The sequence below is a fragment of the Chiloscyllium plagiosum genome, chromosome 22 (assembly GCF_004010195.1).
Source record: "Chiloscyllium plagiosum isolate BGI_BamShark_2017 chromosome 22, ASM401019v2, whole genome shotgun sequence".
Classification (NCBI taxonomy): Eukaryota; Metazoa; Chordata; class Chondrichthyes; order Orectolobiformes; family Hemiscylliidae; genus Chiloscyllium; species Chiloscyllium plagiosum.
In genome coordinates, this window is record NC_057731.1 from 56,998,163 (window position 1) to 57,022,342 (window position 24,180).

Consider the following 24,180-nt stretch of genomic DNA (forward strand, 5'->3'; position numbering starts at 1 on the left):
TATTCTCTCCCTAGTTACCCTTTTGTCCTTAATATATTTGTAAAAACCTTTTGGATTCTCCTTAATTCTGTTTGCCAAAACTATCTCATGTCCCCGTTTTGTCCTCCTGATTCCCCTCTTAAGTATACTCCTACTTTCTTTATACTCTGCTAAGGATTCACTCGATCTATCCTGTCTGTACCTGACATATGCTTCCTTCTTTTTCTTAGCCAAACATGATTCACCAAGAGAGTGATCATTGGGACCTACCTGCTCCTTCATGTTTCTTTCAAGTTCTCGATCTGGTGATTCTTTGCTGCTGTGTGATGATGGAGATTGTTTCCGAGAATGTTGACCATCTTCTTCATTCACCTGCCATCAGAATGAGACCGACTTTTAAGTAACTGAGCAAGAATGGAATATGTGCCCTTTGTGTCTGGTAGCTGCTGGGGAGCTGCCCAAGCCAGTGTTTCTGTTGCACTCCCAGGCTGTAGGGCCTACTACCAGGCGAATGTTGGGAAAATGGGAAAGAACACAATCCTCAAGTGGGATCTAAGGTCCATTACTGAGGAAGAGAAAGACAAGTTTTGATTTTGTATCTAACACACATTGTTTAATAAAGGAGTGTGTGATGTGTATGGATACAGTGTACTCAACAGAAAAAATATTTCCCTTTCCTGTATTGTCTCCCCTAGATCGGCCAACAGGTATTTTGTATAACAATCTGACATTTTTATAAAACTTGCAAGAAACGTGAACACTATAAATATAGCGTGCAATTGAAATTGTCAATTTTAAAACCCCTTCAATGTATGAGTAAGGTTTAAAATAATGTTTCTCTAAGTGTCTATGGGATGTTGGTCAGGCCCCAGATCAGCTGAAAATTTAATGACCAACTTAGATGGGTTTGAGTTGGAGGAGATTTAAAATCTTAAAAACCACACCCCTGATGTAATCTCACCTCCAAACTCCTAAACAGAGGCTGTAAGGTAACCCCAATTAAAGTGGAGGGCCAGTGTTTTATATACTGCAATTCTTACTGCTATACAGCTCTTCGCATTTAACTATGACTGATTTTGTTGCATCATCGTTAGCCATGGGTGAGGTCCCAGAAGATTGGAGGCTAGCAAATACTGTGTCCTTATTCAAGAAGGGCTGCAAAGAAAAACCTGGGAACTATAGCCCAGTAAGCTTAACATCTGTGGTGGGCAAGTTACTTGAGAAGATTCTGAGGGATAAGATATACATGCATTTGGAAAGACAGGGTTTGATTAGGAGCAGTCAGCATACCTTTGTGAGTGGGAAATCATGTCTCACAAATTTGTTAAGAGTTCTTTAATGAAGTGATCAGGAAGGTTAATGAGGGCAGGGTGGTAGATGTAGTCTATATGGTTTTCAGTAAGGCCTTTGATAAGGTTGCACATGGTAGACTGTTCTGGAAGGTTAGATCACATGGAATCCAGGGGGAGCTGGCAAATTGGATTCACAATTGGCTTGATGGTAGGAAGCAGAGGGTAACAGTGGAAGGATGCTTGTTATACTGGAGGCCTGTGACTAGTGGAGTCCCTTGGATCTGTGCTGGGCCCATTTCTGTTTGTTATCTATATCAATGATTTGGATGAGAATGGACAAGGCATGATTAGTAAGTTTGCTGATGACACTAAAATAGGCGGTATCATGGACAGTGAGGAAGGTTATCAGAAATTGCAGCAGGACCTTGATCAGCTGGGGAAGTGGGTCGGGAAATGGCAAACAAAGTTTATTAGAGATAAGTGTGAGGTCTTGCATTTTGGAAAATCAAATCAAGGTGGGAGTTTCATGGTGAATGGTAGGGCCTTAAGGAGTGTAGTGGAACAGAGGGACCTTGGAATTCAGGTCCACAGTTCTCTGAAATTGGAGTCACTGGTTGACAGGACAATGAAGAAGGCTTTTGGTACACTGGCCTTCATCAGTCAGGGCATTGAGTATAGAAGTTGGGAAGTTATGTTGCAGTCGAAAAGGACATTGGTGAGACCACACTTGAAGTATTGTGTTCAGTTTTGGTCAGCTTGCTATAGGATGTTATTAAAATGGAAAGAGTGCAGAAGAAATTTACAAAGATGTTGCCAGAACTTAACAGTCTGAGTTATAAGGAGAGGTTGGACAAGCTAGGACATTTTTTGTTTAGAGAGTAGGAAACTGAGGGGGGATCTGATAGAAGTGTATAAGATCATGAGAGGTATGGATAGGGATAATGCACTCAGTCTTTTTCCCAGGGTTGGGGAATTGAGGACTAGAGGGGATCAGTTTAAGGTTAGAGGGGAAAGAGTAAAAGGGAACCTGAGGGGCAACTTTTTTACACAGAGGGTGGTACGCATATGGAATGAGCAGCCAGCAGATGTGGTTGAGGCGGCTACAGTAACAACATTTAAAAGACATTTAGACAAATACATGGATAGGAAAGGATTAGAAGGATATGGGCCAAGTGCAGGGAAATGGGGTTAGTGTGGATGGATATTTTGGTTGGCATGGACCAGTTTGGGCCAAAGGGCCTGTCTCAGTGCTGGAGGACTCTATGATCCTATGGATTGCTGAGTTTCCCAGAGTTTTTGGGAACCAAGGCAGATATACCCAGTGAGAGTCACCATCTTCAGGACGGTAAGTATCTCAATAGTTCCTTGCCTGAACCGAGAAACCATCAACAACTTTCATCAATTACATCCTAATTATCAAATTCTTATCCTTATCTTCAGATCAAGCCTTGGCTTTACCCGTCTTTAACTTTGTAAATTCTGTTCCACAGTGTCCAAGGTATGTGCACCTCTCTAACTCTGTTCCCTTGTGCATCTCTGATAAGTGGCTTTAGTTGACCTGGCCCCAAACACCAGAATTCTCTCCTTGACCCTCCTCAGTTTTCTCCCTCACCTTCCTCAATAAAAATACTGTTTAAAAACTGTGTTGTTGACCAATCTGAACTAATGAAGTGCTCTGCTTTGATAATGCTACTTGGAAGTCTTTGAGACATTTCATTGTATTAAACTATGTAAATACAAGTTTACAAGTTTCACAACGACCTTTCTCACAGGGTGTCTGAACTCCGCCCTTTATCCCCCACCTCACTGTGGATCAGAGAAGCTGAAGGCTCAGTCCAGAGTCTAACACTCTATAACTGTCTACTCGATACACCTAGTTAATGCTACACATGTACAATCAATCAGATCTGTCTAGTGTGACCTCCTGGATCGAGGGATGTTTAGCCCATTACTGATGGAGCACTGGCTGGAAAGATAGTAAAGTACTTCATTGGCTGTAGAGCACCAGCTGAGAGCTCAGCTTTGTGATAGACCTTGATTAAGTACAATGCTCCATCTTTGAAAACACCAGCCTGCTTGAAATTGAAGGTTACACTTGCCCACTGCTGGGTCCCACTGATAGATGTGATCATTCGCGTTGGATCAGAGTCTCGACTCACCTCACTGTCGGATGTTGCATCCTTTTGTTCCCCCTGTTCAGCTTCCTCGAGGGTGAGGAGGATTGTATCAGTGTGTGCTGGTGAGACCTGACTGTCATGTTCCCCCTTGTCATTGCTCAGATTGCGAGTGCCTGGAGTTACTCTCAGGCCTGCTTTCAGATGCAGCTCACCATCTTTCCCTTTCGGCCGCTGGCTTCTTCCTGATTTTAGCTTTTGTTCTTTTCTAAAATCCTCTTCATTTCGGACTCTGTACTTGGACTGAGAAGGATTTGGGTTTTGGAAGCTGGATTTGGCATATTTATCTTTATGTCCTTGGTATCCATCTCCTCTGTCATTCAATGACTTTGGGCTAGATCGCCCAGTTGGTTTTAAATATTGTTTTCTGTCGTAGGCCCACCTGTCAGATCCCTCTCGATGCAGGTCACAATGAAGCTTTGCAGTGGATTCAGCTTTTTCCTCCTCTCTCCTTTTATGAGGGAGGTAATCCTGTGATCCTTTCCTGTCGGTTGTGTTGTTGCGCTCCCCCCGGGGGCTCACCGATGAACGCTGGGAGGAAGGACACGATGTCAGGCTCGGGCTGTGAGATCCCCCCCTCGGACTGAGACACCGAGTGAGGGGGCTACGGGAACGGGCCCTTTCCAGTCTGTAACTGCGGGAAAGATGAGAAAAAGGCAGAGGTATACTTTTCAGGATCTCAAACACACATTCAGCTTGAAATGGATAGTGCACCATTGAAGGGTTAGAGCAGACAGAGCTTCATGGAATTAATGTGATCATTTCTCAATCTAGTCCCTCATGATCTCTGCATCAATGAAACTGCCCAGGAGCCAGCCCGAGTTGGCACTGACTCAATATCTTCATTCAGAGAGAAATAAGAATGGTTCATTATAGCAGCTTCAATCATAGGGATTAGATTGTGTGGCAGTAACCCCACTGTTCACCCTGGATGGAATATCGGCTGACAGATCAAAGCAGTTCAGAGTGCTGCAGATGCCATGTGTGGAAGGAGACAGGGTAGACCAGACCCTGGGCTGGATGTTGTAAAGGAGAGACCACAATATTCAATAAACCTTCCCCAGCAAATTCCCACCAAGAGGAATGTCAGTTATAAACAGACAGACCATTCACACAATCCCATAGTGATCACATGGTCCCACAGAGATCTCTCCCTTCCGCAGGTGACACATTGGCACAGTGGTTAGTGCTGCAGTCCCACAGCACAGGGACCTGGGCTTGATTCCAACCTCAGGCAACTGTCTGTATGGAGTTTGCATGTTCTTCCTGAGTCTGCAAGGGTTTCCTCCCACAGTCCCAAGGTATGCAGTTTAGGCGGTATGACCATGGGAAATGTGGGACTCTGGGTAGGATGCTCGTTGGAGAATTGGTGTGATTCAATGGTCAGAATGGCCTCTTCCCACACAAAGGGATTCTATCTCTTTGGCTGAATCTCTAGGAAGGCCCCGGTGTGCAGATGGGAGAGGGTGGTCACATTGGGTCATGGTTTCAGACTGAGGTTGCGTGGGGAGAGCTGACAGGAGCTGGGGTGAGGGGGGGGATGAGAAACAAAGTGGGCAATGGTTAACATTGTGGGAGTGCTCTGAATGGGAACAGGACCTCCCCGGGAGAGTGGCACCGCCCGTCCGTCCACCTTTTCAATAGTCATTTTTAAAACAAGGCCCTGACTCTCACCGGCCTGCTACTGCCCGGTATATAAATAAGGCCCTGACTCTCACCGGCCTGCTACTGCCCGGTATATAAACAAGGCCCTGACTCTTACTGGCCTGCTACTGCCCGGTATATAAACAAGGCCCTGACTCCCACCGGCCTGCTACTGCCCGGTATATAAAGGCAGAGGGGTCCGCTTGAGAGTTGAACATGGAGAATAAATAACTGATTAAAAGTATAAATAAATACACCCCCATTACCTGTTCCACTCTTTGTGCATTTCCCTCTCCTTCTGAGAATTAATATCATTGATGATTGAGTCAACGTCTTTTCCTGGTTTCTGAGGAGAGTTTAAGAAAACAAATGCAAATATTACGAATCGATCAGACTTTATTTTTACCCTGACATTCCCTCAGTAAATGATAATTATTTTCTCTTTCAGTTTGTCCGATGATATCCTCAAAGACTGAGACATATTCACACTGAGGGCATTCAACCAAAATCTCAGTGATGCCTGGAACTAAACGGAGTGAGGGAACAGCTGGTGATGATGATATATTAATGCAGGAATCATTGTGGCATTGTGGGAATGTCACTAGACGAGGAATCCAGAGCCCCAATTTCATGTTCTTCAGGATATGAGCTCCAATACCCTGATGCCTAGACCCTCACCTGTTCCTATTTTAAAGGTAAGTAAAAGGTGTTGTTTTCCAGGTCCAATTTGATTGGTCAAACTAATTGACCTTAAGTAAAACACACATTATTTTTACACTGCTGTTGAAATACAGTCAAAATAAAAAGTAAAGAATTGGCTCAATGGTAACTCTATCTAAATGCTTAACAAAAAAAATATATGCTAACTACTACTAATTAACTGTTCCAATATAGTAACATCTCATTAACATACTTTTGGCAAATGCAAATTCGGTAAAATCGATTGTCTCACATGCAATTCTAGCAGCAAGAAGAGAACCCCAGCTTTAAGCTGTAACAGAGAGAGGAATAAGACTTTCCACACCGAGCTTCAAGACCCCAGCAACTGCTGAAAGCTAAAACTAAAAATCTTGGTTCTGTGGAAGGTTGACCCCACCCATTCAGGCTGCTTCTATTGTTCAAACTTTTTTAAAAAATCCTCAAGGCCTCACAAACTGTTTATTGGTGCAGATGGCTTGGTACCTCTACCTCAACCTTTCTTCATAAAACAAACAGAACAAAATACAATTCTTAAAGCCATAGTTTCATTAAAACTTTCCAGCAGACTGATTGTGAAATTACAAACATCTCTGTGATGAATTCAGAGCCTGACCAGTTAAGCATTTGTTTTTAAGACTTATAAATCTTATTCTGTTTTTGTTGTAAATCTATAATAGTGAGTTGTGTGGGTTTTTTAAAAAAAATGTTTTATCGAGATCTGTCTCTTGATTGAATTTTAATATAAAAGAGAGGTATTGTATTATCCCAGAGCAGAGTTTTGAACAGTAAGATTGTGTTAACAAAGTGTGTTGTGTTTGTTTTTAGGCTATTTCTGGGTCTGTAGATGGTTAAATAGTCAGAGGTGTCTTTTGTTTGAGATGTGGGAGATCAGGGAGCATTTCAATGCTCCTGGAGACTATATCTGCAGGAAGTGTGTTTCGATGTGAATCCTATCAGATTGCATGGATCAGCCAGAGTGGTAGTTAGAGACCAGGAGGAATTTAGAAGACCAGGCAGTGTAATGGATGGCAGTTTCAGGAAAGGTAGAAAAACCACAGATACAGTAAGGCAGATGGTTTACTGTTAGGAAACATAGTAAAGGTAGGCAGATAGCGTACGATTCTTCTGTGGCTAACCCCATTTCAAACAAGTATGCTGTTTTAGATACTGCATTATGGAACTGAAGGTGGTAGGAGAAGTTATGATACAGATACAGTTTTAAATGGTAGGAACAAACCTGAGGGGCCAAATGGCCTCCTCATGTTTCCATTTCCCAGTGTGCCTGGATGCAACACCACACCAAACTGATTGCTCCAAGGTTCTTGACAGAGGAGCTCTGTCCAAACACTGATTTGTGGGCTAAAACCTTAAAAGTGATTTGTTGCTGAGGAGAAGCATTATAACATAGTTACACGGCCTTTATTCAGTTAATAGCTGAATTAATGAAATGATCACTTTGTGTAACAACACAACTAAGGGAAGTCAACAGGATACCTCTATTTGTTCTGGTCATTGTGAAATTGGAGTGTGAATAGGAAGGGTGGCACTGTCACGGGGTAAACTGTTTTGGAAAGGTATTAGTTCTGCTATTTCTTTTCTCATTTAAGAGGCTGAGTTTATAAAGAGAACAGTAGAGTGAACTCTGAGTGAGACATGACAGGTTTCTCTCCATTCCAGATTAGATCCAAATGTAGAACATGATCCAAGCAGGGAGTTCCAAAGGTGAACGATAGAGCTACATTTGTATTTAATATTTAACAGGCGGCTCTGAATGGGCACCTCCCCTTCCCCAAAAGGCAGTGAGCTCAGTTTCTGATGAACTGATTTAGAGCAAAGGAGGAACAAAATGTGGCATTCAGACCAAGTGGGAATGTTCTGTCTGACACCTAACCGAGAGGCTGTCTCCATAAACTCACAACACACTTCCTCCCCGCCCCCGTCACATCCCCTTACTGATCTCATTTGTCTACCTCTGCTGATTTAGAGACACTCCGAACCAACGAATCAGTGACACAACACAGAAGGACACCACTCTCCCCATGCTATCCATGCTGACATCTCAAAAGGGACAGGGTAAGATTTCTCCTTTGCCAGATATTAGCACATCCTCGGAGTTTTGGGATATTTAAACATTAACGAGTGCTGGGGAGGTTATCTTATGGATTTAAACATTGACAGGTGTTGTTGGATTATCGTGTGGGGTTTAAACATTAACGGTGTTGGGAGATTATCCTGTGGGTTTAAACATTAACGAGTGTTGGGAATTATCCTGTTGCATATTGTACTGTCAGATTGTCCACTGGCACATTACTCACTATTGGATTACCCACTGTCAGATTACCCACTGTCAGATTACCCACTGTCAGATTACCCACTGTAGGATTGTCTCCTGGCACATTGTCCCTGGCACATTGTCCACTGGTTACATTGTCCCCTGGCAGTTCTTGCAAGGACAAAGTGGAGGTTGGGAGATATCTGGCTATGAGCCTGATACTTAGATGGAGAATGATTGGAGTGTGTTTCTGAGCGGGTTTTGTTCTTGCCCTCCTCATTTTCACTGAAATATTCAGTAAGGTTGGCTGGGAACCTCCAGTTACTGGATCCTTTCCCCCTGAAATGTTCTTCTCTCAGATGTTCACACATTGGAGTTCGCTAACTCCAATGTGGGTGGCACGGTGGCACAGTGGTTAGCACTGCTGCCTCACAGCGCCAGAGACCCGGGTTCAATTCCCGACTCAGGCGACTGACTGTGTGGAGTTTGCATGTTCTCCCCGTGTCTGCGTGGGTTTCCTCCGGATGCTCCGGTTTCCTCCCACAGTCACAAAGATGTGCGGGTCAGGTGAATTGGCCATGCTAACTTGCCCGTAGTGTTAGGTTAAAGGGGTAAATGTAGGGGTATGGGTGGGTTGCGCTTCGGCAGGTCGGTGTGGACTTGTTGGGCCGAAGGGCCTGTTTCCACACTGTAAGTAATCTAATCTAAACTGCCTGCAGCCTGTTCTGCATTCCCACAGCCCCTCGGATTAAACCCAGGCTCAGCTGCAATGACCCATAGCTTGATCAATGCTATATGCGGTATGCCACTGCTACATTTTATTTACTTTTTAACTGTCCGATCATGTGATTCAATGTAAGCTCACCTTCAGCTTGAGTTCCTTGTATTGTTTGGACATGCGGACAAGCAGTTGCTGCTCGTTGATAGCTGGAGGTTTCTGTTGATAGAACTGCACCATTGCCTGAGCTGCCTCATGATATGCCATCTCCAAAAAGGCCTGTAAATCAATGACACAGGGTCAGCTTACAGTCACTGGATCGCTGCACTGCATCACAATGCACTGATGTATCCTGGAAATTCCCACTTTGGGACCTCACATCTTCAACCAGGCCTTGAGGGAGAGCTGCCAGACTGAAACACGGCACACAGGGACAGATGGCAAACCAGTGCAGGGCACAGGACACCTGGGGGGGGAAGGTTTGTGACCAAAATAAAAAGTGAATTTCATGTGTTTGGAAATTCACGATCAAGGTTCACCCAGGTTCAAGATATAAGATAATGGAAGGTTTTCCCTCTGATACTTGCCATCCCATCAGAGCTTGTAGCTAAGTGTGAGGTCAGACACTGAGGGGTACCTGAGCCCTCCACATTGTCTCTCTCTTTGACCCAATGCAGCCAGGATTCAAGTGGAACAATCCAGCCCAGAAATAGGAGCTTTCCAGCTGCTTCCTCACTTCTTAAAGCTCTCAAATATCTGATTGAACAAACTGGAATTGTTCTGGCACTGGGAATAAAAGGTGACTGAGTAGATGTCTTTAAAATAATGAAAGGATTTGAGAAGGTGGACGTGGAGTGGATGCTTTCACGAATGAACTAGTGTAAAATAAAGAGTCATAAATCAAAGGTAGGAAAATTCAGGACACAAACCTTTCCATTGCGAATAATAGGAATAAGGAACTTGCAATACAAAAGGTTATTGAGGTGTATAGATACATTTGAGAAAACGTAGATGAGTACACAAGGGAGAAAGAGCAGGGAAACTGCCACAGGTGAAAAAGGACTATAGGCACCTCTCTCCACGATAGTGAGCCATTGAAGTTAACTACTGCCCAAGAGTGCGGCAAGGGGAAGTGACAGAGCTCCCATGAACTACCCAACAGCAGTACTGGGGTAAATGCAAGTTGTAGGCTTTATTCTGCAACACTCTGGGATAGAGGAGTCGACAGGGCTCAATGAGGAAGGCTGGGTGCAGTCTCAAATGCAGCATTAACCCAGTAAACAACAACCACGCCAAATAGAGAGCTTCTGGCTGGAAATTCTGAGCAACTCTATTGACTTTCCTTTTGAAAAGCTTTAGTATTACAAACATCTCGCTTTAGTTTGGTCAGAATGTTGGATGAGCAGTGTATTCGGGATGAGGCAGTTTGCAGAATTCTGTGTTCACACCTGGTTTGTGGCTCTCATGAGGATATAGTTGGTGACTTTTCCAAACGGGAGTCCAAGATTAATGACGTCATTCTCCGTGCAGCTTCCTTCAGGAAGATTACAGATGTGAACAACTCGGCTCGGTCCAGGCTTCCGTTGTGGAAACATCTAAAAATAAGGAAGATTAGTTTCAGAACAATGGAAAGTGTTATTGTAGAAGATAATCAACTATCAGTCACAAAGGCAAATTCTACATCAGGCAAAACATATTCATTTTTCCAATGGGAAAGAGCAGAATCTTTGTTTTCAGAATTTATCCACCTGTTTATTTATCCATTACTCAGAGTCCCAAATCATAAAGTATCTGGACTGAGCAGAAAAGGAGTAACTGTTCCCATTTGTTTGAAGAATCAGGACTAGAGGTCACCACATCAAAGTGATTGGCAAAATAAAAAGAGACTCACAAGAAAATATTTCCCGACAGAGTAAGAGGTCAGGGATATAGAGTTTGAGAGTGTGGGGGAGTGGTTAGGATCTGAAATGTACTGTCTGAGAGTATGGGGGAGGCAGGTTTAAATGAGGCTTTCAGAATCAAATTAAATAACTATCTAAAGAAGAATATTACAGGTGGGGTATGAAACCAGATGATTTGCTCTTGTAATGAGCCAGTTCAGAAGCGAGCTGAACTGTCGCTATAATATAAAGGGATTACTGCATTATATGTAAAACAGACATAATATGCATCATCACAGAGAGTGGTACCGGCTCATATGATCATGATCTTGTTTCCTTACATCTTTGTCCAGGTCCTTGTTAGATCTTCCTACTGTTAGTCACATTTGTAAATAATTTTCATGTCTTTACTTGACCTCCGCAGACTCTGTAGATTTTTTTTTTGGCAAAACAACAAGCCCAAGAATAGATTAAGACAAAGACAGCAACAGCCAATGATGGTGGAGTCTCCTTCCATTTGTAAATCACCACTTCAGTCAAATTGTCTTTACACATTTCACCTCCAAATCCACTTGCACAAAGCACAAAGTATTCCTGCCTTTACATTTGGCTGGATTCACATTTCCAAAGTCAATTTGTCATTGGGGACAGCATCATCTCAAGGATCACTGCAGCTCGAAAGAAAGGCCCATCACTATCTTCTGATAGTAATTAGGAATGGACAATAAAAGCAAATTTTCCAGAATTCCCTACATCCTGACAACAACTTCATTTTAAAGTTGGAACTAATTATGAGTTTTGGGTCAGACAGTAGCTGAATGGTGGCCCTCTTGGCGTGATAACAAAAATTTATTTTTATTGTGAGGGTTTTACGATTGGAGAGAGCAAAAATGATTTTTTGTTTGCTCTTTGGTTTAAAATGATCAAGGATTGATTTGAGCTTAAAAAATCCCAGAGACTGAGAATGCTTTTGGGGTACTTCAGGAAAGTCCTGGCTGGTGCTAGTTGTAAGACCATTTCTCCACAAGAAAGGAGTTAGTAAGAAGTTGGTAGAAGTTAGAAGGAAATTGGTCACCACAGTTTTAATTTGTGAATTCCAGACCAGAAGTGTTTGATTATAAACCTGAAAGGATTATTTGAAGCTAAGAAAGTTTAGAAATTAAAAGGAACAGTATTGGAATCCTGTAAAGCAATGGTTTTGGGAATAGATAAGAATTTGTTCCACAATGTGTTTTGAAATTTTTCAAATTGTGGTATATGTAAAAAGCTTAGTTTATTCTATTTTAGTTTATTCTATTTGTAACAAACTTCTGTTTTATTGTCAAAATGAAAGCTTTTTTCATCCATTCGCAGGATGAGGGTGTTGCTGGCTGGGCCAGCATTTATTGTCCATTCCTAATTCACCCAGAGGGCAGTTAAGAGCCAACCACATTGCTGTGGGTCTGCAGTCACATATAGGCCAGACCAGGTAAGGATGGCAATTTCCTTCCCGAGAGGATATTAGTGAAATAGGTGGGTTCACTTGGTTCGAACCTAGGTCCTGAGAATATTATCTGGCTCTCTAGGTTAACAATCCAGTAATAATATAACTCGGCCATCATCTCCCCTAGAAACATTTGCAACATTGCATGTTTATATCTGTGAAAGTCAACTCTGTTAAATAAAACACAACAAACTATGATCTATCAAGCCAGATTTCTGTCTGGGACCTGATTTGCATAGAACATAGAACAGTACAATACAGGAACTGGCCCTTCAGACACCATGTCTGTGCCAACCATGATGTTATTCTAAAATAACACCATCTGCCTGCACATGGTCCATATCTCTCTATTCTCTGACAGTTCATGTCTCTATCTAAATGCCTTTTAAACTTTGTCATCATATCTGTGTTGACCATGTCCCCATCTACCACACAGTCCAATAATGACATCAGCTAGCATCAGAATAGCCCAGTCAAACAGCTGGGGACATTTTAACATCTAAAAGGCAAATTAATGGTTGGGTTTCCTATTTATATTTCAATTCTAGTTCTCCTGAGAAGATTTAATAGCATTTCCTATGACTCTTTTTAGGAAATTGGTCTATGACAGGAACAAAAGTGAACTTGAAGTGAGTGGGAAACTAATTTTTTCAATGAACGTGATCAACTTTCTGTTGAAGTTCATAGAACAACACTTCAACTCTTTTTGTAAGCTTATTTCCTATTCTGATGTTCCTTTTACTCAGATTGAAGTTCAAAATCTTGACAATATTTTCTAAATCAATGGAAACAGGCCTGTTTCAGTCCAAGCGGTGAATTGTGTGGATGAGACAGAACGCCCCTGGTGCTCACCTTCCACCCTACCACCCTTCGCCTAAACCAAATCATCCGCCGACATTTCCGCCACCCCCAAAAAGACCCCACCACCAGGGATATATTTCCCTCCCCACCCCTTTCCGCCTTCCGCAAAGACCGTTCCCTCCGTGACTACCTGGTCAGGTCCACGCCCCCCCCACGACCCACCCTCCCATCCTGGCACCTCCCCCTGCCACCGCAGGAACTGTAAAACCTGCGCCCACACCTCCTCCCTCACCTCCATACAAGGCCCCAAAGGAGCTTTCCACATCCATCAAAGTTTTACCTACACATCCACTCATATCATTTATTGTATCCGTTGCTCCCGATGCGGTCTCCTCTACATTGGGGAGACTGAGCGCCTCCTAGCAGAGCGCTTTAGGGAACATCTCCGAGACACCCACACCAATCAACCAAACCGCCCCGTGGCCCAACATTTCAACTCCCCCTCCCACTCTGCCGAGGACATGAAGGTCCTGGGCCTCCTTCACCGCCGCTCCCTCACCACCAGACGCCTGGAGGAAGAACGCCTCATCTTCCGCCTCGGAACACTTCAACCCCAGGGCATCAATGTGGATTTTAACAGTTTCCTCATTTCCCCTTCCCCCACCTGCCTTTATTCCTGATGAAGGGCTTTTGCCCGAAACGTCGATTTTACTGCTCCTCGGATGCTGCCTGAACTGCTGTGCTCTTCCAGCACCACTCATCCAGAATCTGGTTTCCAGCATCTGCAGTCATTGTTTTTACCTGGATGGTGAGTACTCTACCCTGACAACTGTTTATAATCGTCCAATAACTTTCAGGATAAATTTATTTTGGTGATAGCTCAGAAGTTACAGATTTCTGAATTCAACATCAAAACTCATCACACTGAGATATCTGGGGTTATCTGTTTAGCTCCGTAATTAATATTTACCACATCTTTCACTTGTGAAGGATTAAGGAAAATACAAAGAGTGACAAGTTAAGAACAAAACTTATACTTTGGAAGGGTAAATGAAAACAAAGGGGATGGAACATTTGAGCAGAAAAATGATATCCAAGATGTTTGCATTCAAGACTCTCAGACACTTTGAAATCTGTTATTTAGTTTTAAATCATTTGAATGAATCAAAATGAAAAAATCTTCCAGCAATTGTTTCCAATGGTGTTTGTACAACTATCAGGCCAAATCAAAAGTAGCTGCTGATTAACAGCAAGGTCCTTCTTTTGTTATTCATTATTTACTGAAATCTATGTTGATAAGAATCTGAGATTGTAGTTGTCCTCCCAGAAAGTATTATTTTCTTTAATCAAGTCTCACCCAGTTTCCCTCACAATCTGAGGAAATTTAACAAGTGCCAAGGGAGAGTGAGTAATGTTCCATCCTGGGATTACAGCGATACTCTCTGCTCATTCCTGGTGCTGAGACCAAAGCTGATATGCAGCATCGTTTTAGAAACAAGACTCGAACCTTCTTGCTGAAGTTTGAGCTCTTTGTTGACTGGTGCTTGGTCTGTCATCAACCAAATCTTTCTGATCTTTGCTTTAGGGATGGGAAGCCTTTGTGAATCTTAAGAAACTTTTAAAATAAGTGTCTGAAGTAAATCAACTGCACTTTGAAATGTCATAACGTGCAAGGCCAAGGGAATAGTGTTGGAGAGTGTGGTTAGTGTTGGTTTGATGCAGCTTTGGCAGAATGGATTCAGTCGGCTGCAGGGCCCGTTCTCTTCTGGACGATTCGATGCATTGGGATTCTTAAAATGAAAAATTGACATTTCTGAAGTAAAACTTTACTAATTGCCAGATGTCTCTAGTAGATTGCATACTTTACATACATCAAAGTAAAAATCTGTGCTTTGTGTTTATGTATCTATAGAAAAAGAAACAAAATTAAAACAGACCACACTCTGAATTACTGGACTTTTAAGATTTTTGACCATCTTTAAAATAAACTAGTAATTAAGATGTGCAGAATGAAGATAATTATGTCAGGTACTGCATTTTTGCGATTAAAACAGCATCCAATAGGAGAATCAGAATAATTTATCATCTCCACTTAATTAAGAACGATGAGAACCGCAGAACCTGCTGCTCAAATGTACTTGTAGCCATGAAGTCACCCTCACACACGGTGCTTCTGAACAACATCGACATTGTCATTTGTAAAGAGTGGCAACTGATAAGCTTCTCGCCCTCACAATGAAAACATGGTTTTTGGTTTCCTTGAATAGTTTATGTTAATATTTTCATGTAAATTATGCTATTATTATTTTCATGTTGATGTATTGGAGGAGGTTGGTAGGGAGGAACTGTTAAAGACTGACATTGCTCTGCAAGTTGAAGGTTGTAGACCCTGCTGTTTCCATGGGAAACCCACCGACTCCCACAGCTAGCCTGCACAGAGGTCCCTCAGTCTCTGTTGCATTTGTTCTGATGATGGCTACTTCGACAAGGAAGTCTCCAAAATGTCCACCTTGTTCCTCTATTCCTGATGAAGGGCATTTGCCCGAAACGTCGATTTTCCTGCTCCTCGGATGCTGCCTGAACTGCTGTGCTCTTCCAGCACCACTCTAATCCAGAATCTGGTTTCCAGCATCTGCAGTCATTGTTTTTACCACCTTGTTCCTCAGCCAAGGATTCCCTAGAACAGGCATTAACAGAGCCCTCAGCCAGGTCTGACCCATCTCCCACACTTTGCCCTCAACCCCACCCCTCCCTCACACAACAGCGATAGGAATCCCCTGCCACTACATCAGCATCCACACTTTTAACTGCCACTTCCACCACTTCCAGCAAGATGCCACCATCAGACACATATTTCCCTTCCCTTCCTTAGCGGCTTTCTGCAAGGATTGTTCCCTCGAGGGAATCCTGGCCCACTCCTGAAGTCTCAACAGCAACCCCCACCCCCCCTCCCCCAGCCCCACATCACCCTCCCCTGAAACCACTGAAGGAGTAACACCTGCCCATTCACCTCCTCCCTCCTCAGTATCCAAGGGCCCAAACATACCTTCCAGGTGAAGCAGCACTTTCCCTGCACTTCCCACAATCTAGTCGACTGCATTCGCTGCTCCCAATGTGCTCTCCTCTACATTGGGGGAGCGAAGCATAGACTGGATGACCACTTCACAGAAGGCCTATGTCCTGTCTGCAAACAAGACCCTGAACTTCCAGCTGCCTGCCATGTCAACACACCACTAACCAACATCTCTGAATCAAACTCAAAACCTTCCATAGAAGGGTCACTGAATCCAAGCATTAACTCAGATTTCTCTCCACAGATGCTGCCAGACCTGCTGAGTTTTTCCAGCAATTTCTGTTTTAGATTCAAAGCATTAATCAGTCTTTACCTTCCAGAAATGATGGTTCTGTTCCACATTTTCACCATTTGGTTTTTTTTGGGGGAGGGGAATTTGTCTAAATCTCCAGAATTTGAGATTTTCTCTGTATCATTGGAAATACAGCATGGCTTGCAACTGTTCATAAGACAGCTCCCCATCACCTTCTCAATAAGCCCTGGTCAGCCAGCAACTCCCACATCCTCCCTATTTCTCCCTTTTTTTAGCTTTGACAAAGGGTCAGTTAGACTCGAAACGTCAGCTCTTTTCTCTCCTTACAGATGCTGCCAGACCTGCTGAGATTTTCCAGCATTTTCTCTTTTGGTTTCAGACTCCAGCATCCGCAGTAATTTGCTTTTAACTCCCACATCCCGTGAGTGAATTTAAAAATCAATATGTTTATATAAAGCAGCTGTGGATCACAGGAATGTGAGTTGAGGAAGTCTATATTTTGAGATGTCTCAAAGAGAAATGCAGATTATTTTACTGCCTGACACTGCACATACTGCCACTTGTGTTCTCTGGCTGATTGAACAGATTCCAATGCCAGTGAGTGTGAGGAGCTGCAGAATTAGGATCGACTAGGGTCCTGGATTAAAGGTGAAACAGCCTCCAGCAGTGTCTTTAAGGCTGGTTGGACCCCTCAACAACTGAGTTCATGGGGGGAGGGGTCGCCTGTTTGTACCGGAATATTGAAGATGAGATCTTTGAGCTGATGTTGCACCCAGCCCTGTAAGGAAACTTCCACAGGGAAAACCAAGATAAGCCCCAAGTACAGTACAACTGGGGCAGGGAAACAGACCAGTCTGTGGGCAGGGTAACAGGCCAGTCTGTGGGGAGGGTAACAGGTGAGTCTGTGGGCAGGGAAACAGGCCAGTCTGAGGGGAGGGTAACAGGCCAGTCTGAGGGGAGGGTAACAGGCCAGTCTGTGGGCAGAGAAACAGGCCAGTCTGTGGGGAGGGTAACAGGCCAGTCTGTGGGCAGGGAAACAGGCCAGTCTGAGGGGAGGGTAACAGGCCAGTCTGTGGGGAGGGTAACAGGCCAGTCTGTGGGCAGGGAAACAGGCCAGTCTGAGGGGAGGGTGACAGACCAGTCTGTGGGCAGGGAAACAGGCCAGTCTGTGGGGAGGGTAACAGGCCAATCTGTGGGCAGGGAAACAGGTGAGTCTGTGGGCAGGGAAACAGGCCAGTCTGTGGGCAGAAAAACAGGCCAGTCCGTGGGCAGGGTAACAGGCCAGTCTGAGGGGAGGGTAACAGGCCAGTCTGTGGGCAGGGAAACAGGCCAGTCTGAGGGGATCGTAACAGGCCAGTCTGTCCGGAGGGTAACAGGCCAGTTTGTCCGAAGGGTAATAGGCCAGTCTGTGGGCAGGGGAACAGGCCAGTCTGTGGGTAGGGTAACAGGCCAGTCTGTGGGGAAGGAAACAGGCCAGTCTGTGGGCAGTGTAACAGGCCAGTCTGTGGGCAGGGTAACAGGCCAGTCTGTGGGGAAGGAAACAGGCCAGTCTGTGGGGAGGGTAACAGGCCAGTCTGTGGGGAGGGTAACAGGCCAGTCTGTGGGGAGGGTAACAGGCCAGTCTGTGGGGAGGAAAACAGGCCAGTCTCTTGGGAGGGTAACAGGTCAGTCTCTTGGGAGGGTAACAGGCCAGTCTGTGGGGAGGGTAACAGGCCAGTCTGTGGGGAGGAAAACAGGCCAGTCTCTTGGGAGGGTAACAGGCCAGTCTGTGGGGAGGGTAACAGGCCAGTCTGTGAGCAGGGTAACAGGTCAGTCTGTGGGCAGAGAAACAGGCCAGTTGTGGGTTGGGAAACAGGTGAGTCTGTGGGGAGGGTAACAGACCAGTCTGTGGGGAGGGTAACAGACCAGTCTGTGGGCAGGGTAACAGGCCAGTCTGTGGGCAGGGTAACAGGCCAGTCTGTGGGTAGGGTAACAGGCCAGTCTGTGGGCACGGTAACAGGCCAATCTGTGGGCAGGGTAACAGGTGAGTCTGTGGGCAGGGTAACAGTCCAGTCTGTCGGGAGGGTAACAGGACAGTCTGTGGGCAGGGTAACAGGACAGTCTGTGGGCAGGGTAACAGGACAGTCTGTGGTCAGGGTAACAGGCCAGTCTGTGGTTAGGGAAACAGGCCAGTCTGTGGCCAGGGTAACAGGTGAGTCTGTTGGCAGGGTAACAGGCCAGTCTGTCGGGAGGGTAACAGGACAGTCTTTGGGCAGGGTAACAGGACAGTCTGTGGGCAGGGTAACAGGTGAGTCTGTTGGCAGGGTAACAGTCCAATCTGTCGGGAGGGTAACAGGACAGTCTGTGGGCAGGGTAACAGGACAGTCTGTGGGCAGGGTAACAGGTGAGTCTGTGGGCAGGGTAACAGGACAGTCTGTGGGCAGGGTAACAGGACAGTCTGTGGGCAAGGTAACAGGCCAGTCTGTGGGCATGGTAACAGGCCAGTCTGTGGCCAGGGTAACAGGTGAGTCTGTGGGCAGGTTAACAGGTGAGTCTGTTGGCAAGGTAACAGTCCAGTCTGTCGGGAGGGTAACAGGACAGTCTGTGGGCAGGGTAACAGGACAGTCTGTGGGCAGGGTAACAGGTGAGTCTGTGGGCAGGGTAACAGGCCAGTCTGTGGGCATGGTAACAGGCCAGTCTGTGGGCAGGGTAACAGGCCAGTTTGTGGGCAATGTAACAGGTGAGTCTGTGGGCAGGGGAACAGTCGAGTCTGTGGGCAGGGTAACAGTCCAGTCTGTCGGGAGAGTAACAGGTGTGTCTGTGGGCAGGGTAACAGGATAGTCTGTGGGCAGGGTAACAGGTGAGTCTGTGGGTAGGGTTACAGTCCAGTCTGTGGGCAGGGTTACAGTCCAGTCTGTGGGCAGGGTAACAGGCCAGTCTGTGGGGAGAGTAACAGGCCAGTCTATGGGGAGCATAACAGGCCAGTCTGTGGGCAGGGTTACAGTCCAGTCTGTGGGGAGAGTAACAGGCCAGTCTATGGGGAGCATAACAGGCCAGTCTGTGGGCAGGGTAACAGGCCAGTCTGTGGAGCCCAACCTCCAGACTGACGACCCCCATCCCCACCGTGCACAACAGCACTAACACTGAGAGGTTGTTTTAATGGCTGAGACATCAGGGTGTTGGGTGAGACAGTCTCATGGGACAGGGCTGTCGGTCTGTATGGAACCAAGACCAGGAGAAACTTCCTCTGTCAGAACGTTGTGAATCTTTAGAGTTCTCTATCACAGACGGTTGGGAAAGCTCCACTGCAGACTACAGTTAGTGTTTGTGTGGTCAGATGCTTTTCTCTTTCAGTGAATTAAGGAAATTTGAGAAGAGATGGGAGAGTGGAACGCAGGTCTGATAGTGCAGTGGAACTGGTTACGGTGAATATATGGTCAATACCCTGCCCACATGATCAGCAGAAAGGGACCATATGTAATAATGTTCACCATATTTGAATAAGACCTTTATGTTAATACAGCAAAACTCATGTGATATTTTGAATCCTTGAATATTTTGATACCAGCCTCTCTCTGGAAACCATCCTCAGTGTCAAGACCATCCACAATAATATCAACCATAGCAGCAGCTCAATCTGCTGAGTGGTCCACTCCATTTCTGATCCCAATAACATGTATCCTGGTGGTCAATAGCAGCACTCACTCACTGTCTCCAGTGACCAACCTGAAACTAGGCAGCAACCAATTCCTAAATTTACTTCAAACAAATATAACTTACTGTCAATAATATTCAGGTTTTGCAGCTACCTGAATTTTAATATTTAAGGGTGAGAAAAGTAAAGTTGACAAAGTACCAACGCTCAATCCCTATCCATAATCGAAGGACCATGTACACACAGGTCACTACCCGTGTGGTCAGACTCAAGCAATGATAGAAACTGGACAGATCATAAAAATAGCATCTGTCTCACTCTCTGTTTATGACCAGTGCAGAAAGAATGATGGAGTAATAAAAATGATACATTAAATTGCTTTATATAACTGCAGCTGTAAATAACAGGTTATTTGACAATTGGCATGACAAATGTTTATATAAATAGGATGATGATGATGCAGTTCTTGTTTTATTTAATACTTGGCAGGTAAATCAAAATGCGTTAATAAATAAATTATCTGTGTACATGAAAATGATGATTAGATTTAGGATGACATGTATGAATTTGTGAGTAATTTATTTCTAAACCAGAGGCTGTCCTGAGTATTATTTTTAAACGATGTGGAGGCACTGGTGTGGACTGGGGTAGACAAGGTCAGAAGTCAGATGACACCAGATTATAGTCCAACAGGTTTATTTGAAATCACAAGCTGTTGGTGAACTGCTCCTTCATCCAGGTGCGCTTCCTCCACCTTACCTGATAAAGCAACAGTGCTCCGAAAGCTTGTGATTTCAATAAACCCACTGGACCACAACCTGATGTCGAGTGGCTTCTGACCTTGTTATTTTTAATGGGCATATGCAGAAACATGAGGCTCGATCTGGGATTGGGTATGGTTTCCAGAAATCCCCAAAGTAACAGCTGGTCTGGTCCCGAGTGGGGATTGGGAACTCTGAGACACTAATGGCAGGTGGGGTCTGCACCCACCCTGTCCCCAGCCCGTCCCCACTGCCAGCCCTAACTCCTAACTAAGGGGCTGTGACCAGGGATTCCTGAAGAAGGGCCTGTGCCCGAAACGTCGAATCTCCTGTTCCCTGGATGCTGCCTGACCTGCTGTGCTGTTCCAGCAATAAAGTTTCAACTTTGATCTCCAGCATCTGCAGACCTCACTTTCTCCCCGGGCTGTGACCATTGTCAGGCCTCGAAGTGGAATTGCAGTGGGTAAGTGTTTATGAAGCAGTACGGTCTATCACCTCAAGGTGGGGTTGCCGAGCAACTGCTGACCCTATGGGATATCAGGGTGGATGACCAAACTACTCACTTTTTCAGTAGGAGAGAGATTCAGGCAGGTTTGGGCAGGTTTAGGAAGGTTTGTATTGGATAGGCTGGAATTTTCCCAGGAATGGCATTCACAGACAGGTCACCACCCAGCTCCCCCTCTTTAACCCAGGAAAGAACTGCACATTTCTGGCGGGAGAATCCATTCAGGACTTCCTCGGAAACACGGAGTCTCGTGTAGTTCTCCACGTTCTCTCAAAGCTCAGAACGGAGAGGAGAAGGCAAACCAGTCAACTACCTTCCCAGCAATCATTGCCATATTCTGTAAGGTCAGAGAGAGTCACAGTGAGAGCTGCTGGGGGAGTATACCAAGGAGGTAAAGTGCCAGGTGGATAGGGGTAGGACACCAGGAAAGAAGCTGGCTCGGTGATTGCTGTTGGTAGAAGCTGGGTGTCAGGGAGGTCAGGTGCCAGGTGAGTAAGGGTAAGGTACCAGGTAGTTAGGGTGCCACGGAGTGATGGAGTATTGAGGGTAAAGAGAGATACTGGATCTGGCAGGAGTTTGGTGGGGGTGGGGAGGAGGGGGCTTTGGTTGTGGCATCAAGTTGCATAGGCCAGCAGATGGTGGAGGAGAGTAATGTTGCAATTGTACCAGCCTCCACCACTTCCTCTGGCAGCTCATTCCATACACGTACCACCCTCTGAGAGAAAAGGTTGCCCCTTAGGTCTCTTTTATATCTTTCCCCTCTCACCCTAAACCTATGCCCTCTAGTTCTGGATTTCCCCACTCCAGGGTAAAGACCTTGTCTATTTATCCTACCTATGCCCCTCATGACTTTATAAACCTCTAAAAGGCCACTCCTCAGCCTCTGATGTTCCAGGGAAAACAACCTCTCCCTGTAGCTCAACCCCTTCCATCCCAGCAACATCCTTGTAAATCCTTTCTGAACCCTCTCAAGTGTAACAACATCTTTCCTACAGCAGGGAGACCAGAACTGACTACAGTATTCTAAAAGTGACCTAACCAATGTCCTGTACAGCTGCAACATGGCCTCCCAACTCCTGTACTCAATGCACTGACCAATAAAGGAGAGCAGACCAAATACCTTCTTCACTGCCCTGCCACCTGCGACTCCACTTCCAAGGAGCAATACACCTGCACTCCAAGGTCTCCTTGTTCAGCAATATTCCCCAGGGCCCTACCATTAAGTGTATAAGTCCTACCCTGATTTGTCTTACCTAAATACAGCACCTTGCCCATCTGATCAAATTCCTGTTCTATTCGGAGATAACCTTCTTCACTGTCTATTCCACCATCAATTTTGGTGTCATCTGCAAACTTACTAACCATACCTACTATGTTCACATCCAAATCATTTATATAAATGATGAAAAGCAGTGCACCCAGCACTGATCCTTGTGGCACTCCACTGGTCACAGGCCTCCAGTCTGAAAAACAACCCTCCACCACTACCCTCTATCCTCTACCTTTAAAGTAATTTTGTATCAAAATCGCTAGTTCTCCCTGTATTCTATGTGATCTAACCTTGCTAACCAGCCTCCCCTGTGGAACATTGTCAAACACCTTGCTGAAATTCATATAGACAATGTCCATCGCTCTGCCTTCATCAATCCTCTGTGTCACGTCTTCAAAAAACTCAATCAAGTTTGTGAGACATGATCTCCCACACACAAAGCCATGCTGACTATCCATAATCAGTCCTTGCCTTTCCAAATATATGTAAATCCTGTCCCTCAGAATCCCCTCCAACAACCTACCCACCACCGATGTCAGGATCACTGGACTATAGTTCCCTGGTTTCTCCGAACCATCTATCTTAAATAGTGGCACCACATTAACTGCCCTCTAGTCTCCCGGCATCTCACCTGTGGCTGTCAATGATGTAAATATCTCAGCAAAGGGCCCAGCAATCACTTCCCTAGTTTCCTACAATGCCCTGGGTTACACTTGTTCTGGTCCTGGGTATTTATCTACTTTTATGAGCTTAAGACGTCCAGCACCTTCTCTTCAGTAACATGGACACTTTTCAAGACATCACTCTTTATTTCCCCAAGTTCCCTAGCTTCCATGTCCTTCTTCACATTAAATATTGGTGCAAAATATTTGTTTCTCACTCATCTCCCGTGGTTCCACACATAGATGGCCACGTTGATTTTTAAGTGGCCCTATTCTCTCCCTAGTTACTTTTTTGCCCTCAATGTTTTTGTAGAATCTATTTGGATTCTCCTTAACCCTATCTCATGTCCCCTTTTTGCCATCCTGATTTCCATCTTGAGTATAATCCTACTGCCTTTACACTCCTGTAGGGATTCACACAAACCCAGCTCTTTGTACCTGACACATGTCTCCTTCTGTTCTCTGACTGGAGCCTCGATTTCTCTCATCATCCAGCATTCTCTGCATCTCGCAGCCTTCCCCTTCACACTAACAGGAACATTTATCTCAAACAAACAGGATTTAATGTTAGGATCAGAATGGTACTGGAAAAGCACAGCAGTTCAGGCAGCATCCGAGAAGCAGGAAAATTGACATTTCAGGCAAAAGCCCTCCATTAGGCCTGAAGGGCTCCGACCTGAAACATTGATTTTCCTGCTCCTCAGATGCTGCCTGACCTGCTGTGCTTTTCCAGCACCACACTAACCTAAGACTCTGGTTTCCAGCATCTGCACCCTCACTTTTGCCTAGGATTTAGTGTTAGGTTAATAACGAAAGGAAAGTCATTGTTAATGCTAGCCATTATTACACTAGTGATGCTGACCTATAGTCACTGTACTAGATAGTGGTAGAGTCCCTGTCTCTGGGACAGAAGGTCTGCATTCGAGTGCCCCCTGCTCCAGAGGAGTGTCATAAAGTGCGTGAACAAAGTCATTAAAAAATGTACAAAAGTTGGGTATTCCCTCGGTCGGTGAGAAGAGAAAATCCAGATAGAGGGGGGGAATAGACACTGCCGAGGGGGGGAATAGACACTGCCGAAGG

The 24,180-nt window shown here is 45.1% G+C and overlaps 1 protein-coding gene across 1 annotated transcript in view; it reads right to left on the reverse strand.

Annotated features, from left to right (window-relative positions):
- The window catches only part of rbm20 (RNA binding motif protein 20), a 225,249-nt gene that overhangs the window by 35,199 nt on the left and 165,870 nt on the right, over positions 1 to 24,180 (reverse strand). Inside the window, exons 6-10 of the mRNA XM_043713177.1 lie at positions 10,227 to 10,373; positions 8,926 to 9,057; positions 5,356 to 5,435; positions 3,431 to 4,079; positions 250 to 351 (exon numbers count right to left, since the gene is read on the reverse strand). Of these exons, the coding sequence (XP_043569112.1) occupies positions 250 to 351; positions 3,431 to 4,079; positions 5,356 to 5,435; positions 8,926 to 9,057; positions 10,227 to 10,373 (1,110 nt within the window). The remainder of the gene's footprint in view (positions 1 to 249; positions 352 to 3,430; positions 4,080 to 5,355; positions 5,436 to 8,925; positions 9,058 to 10,226; positions 10,374 to 24,180) is intronic.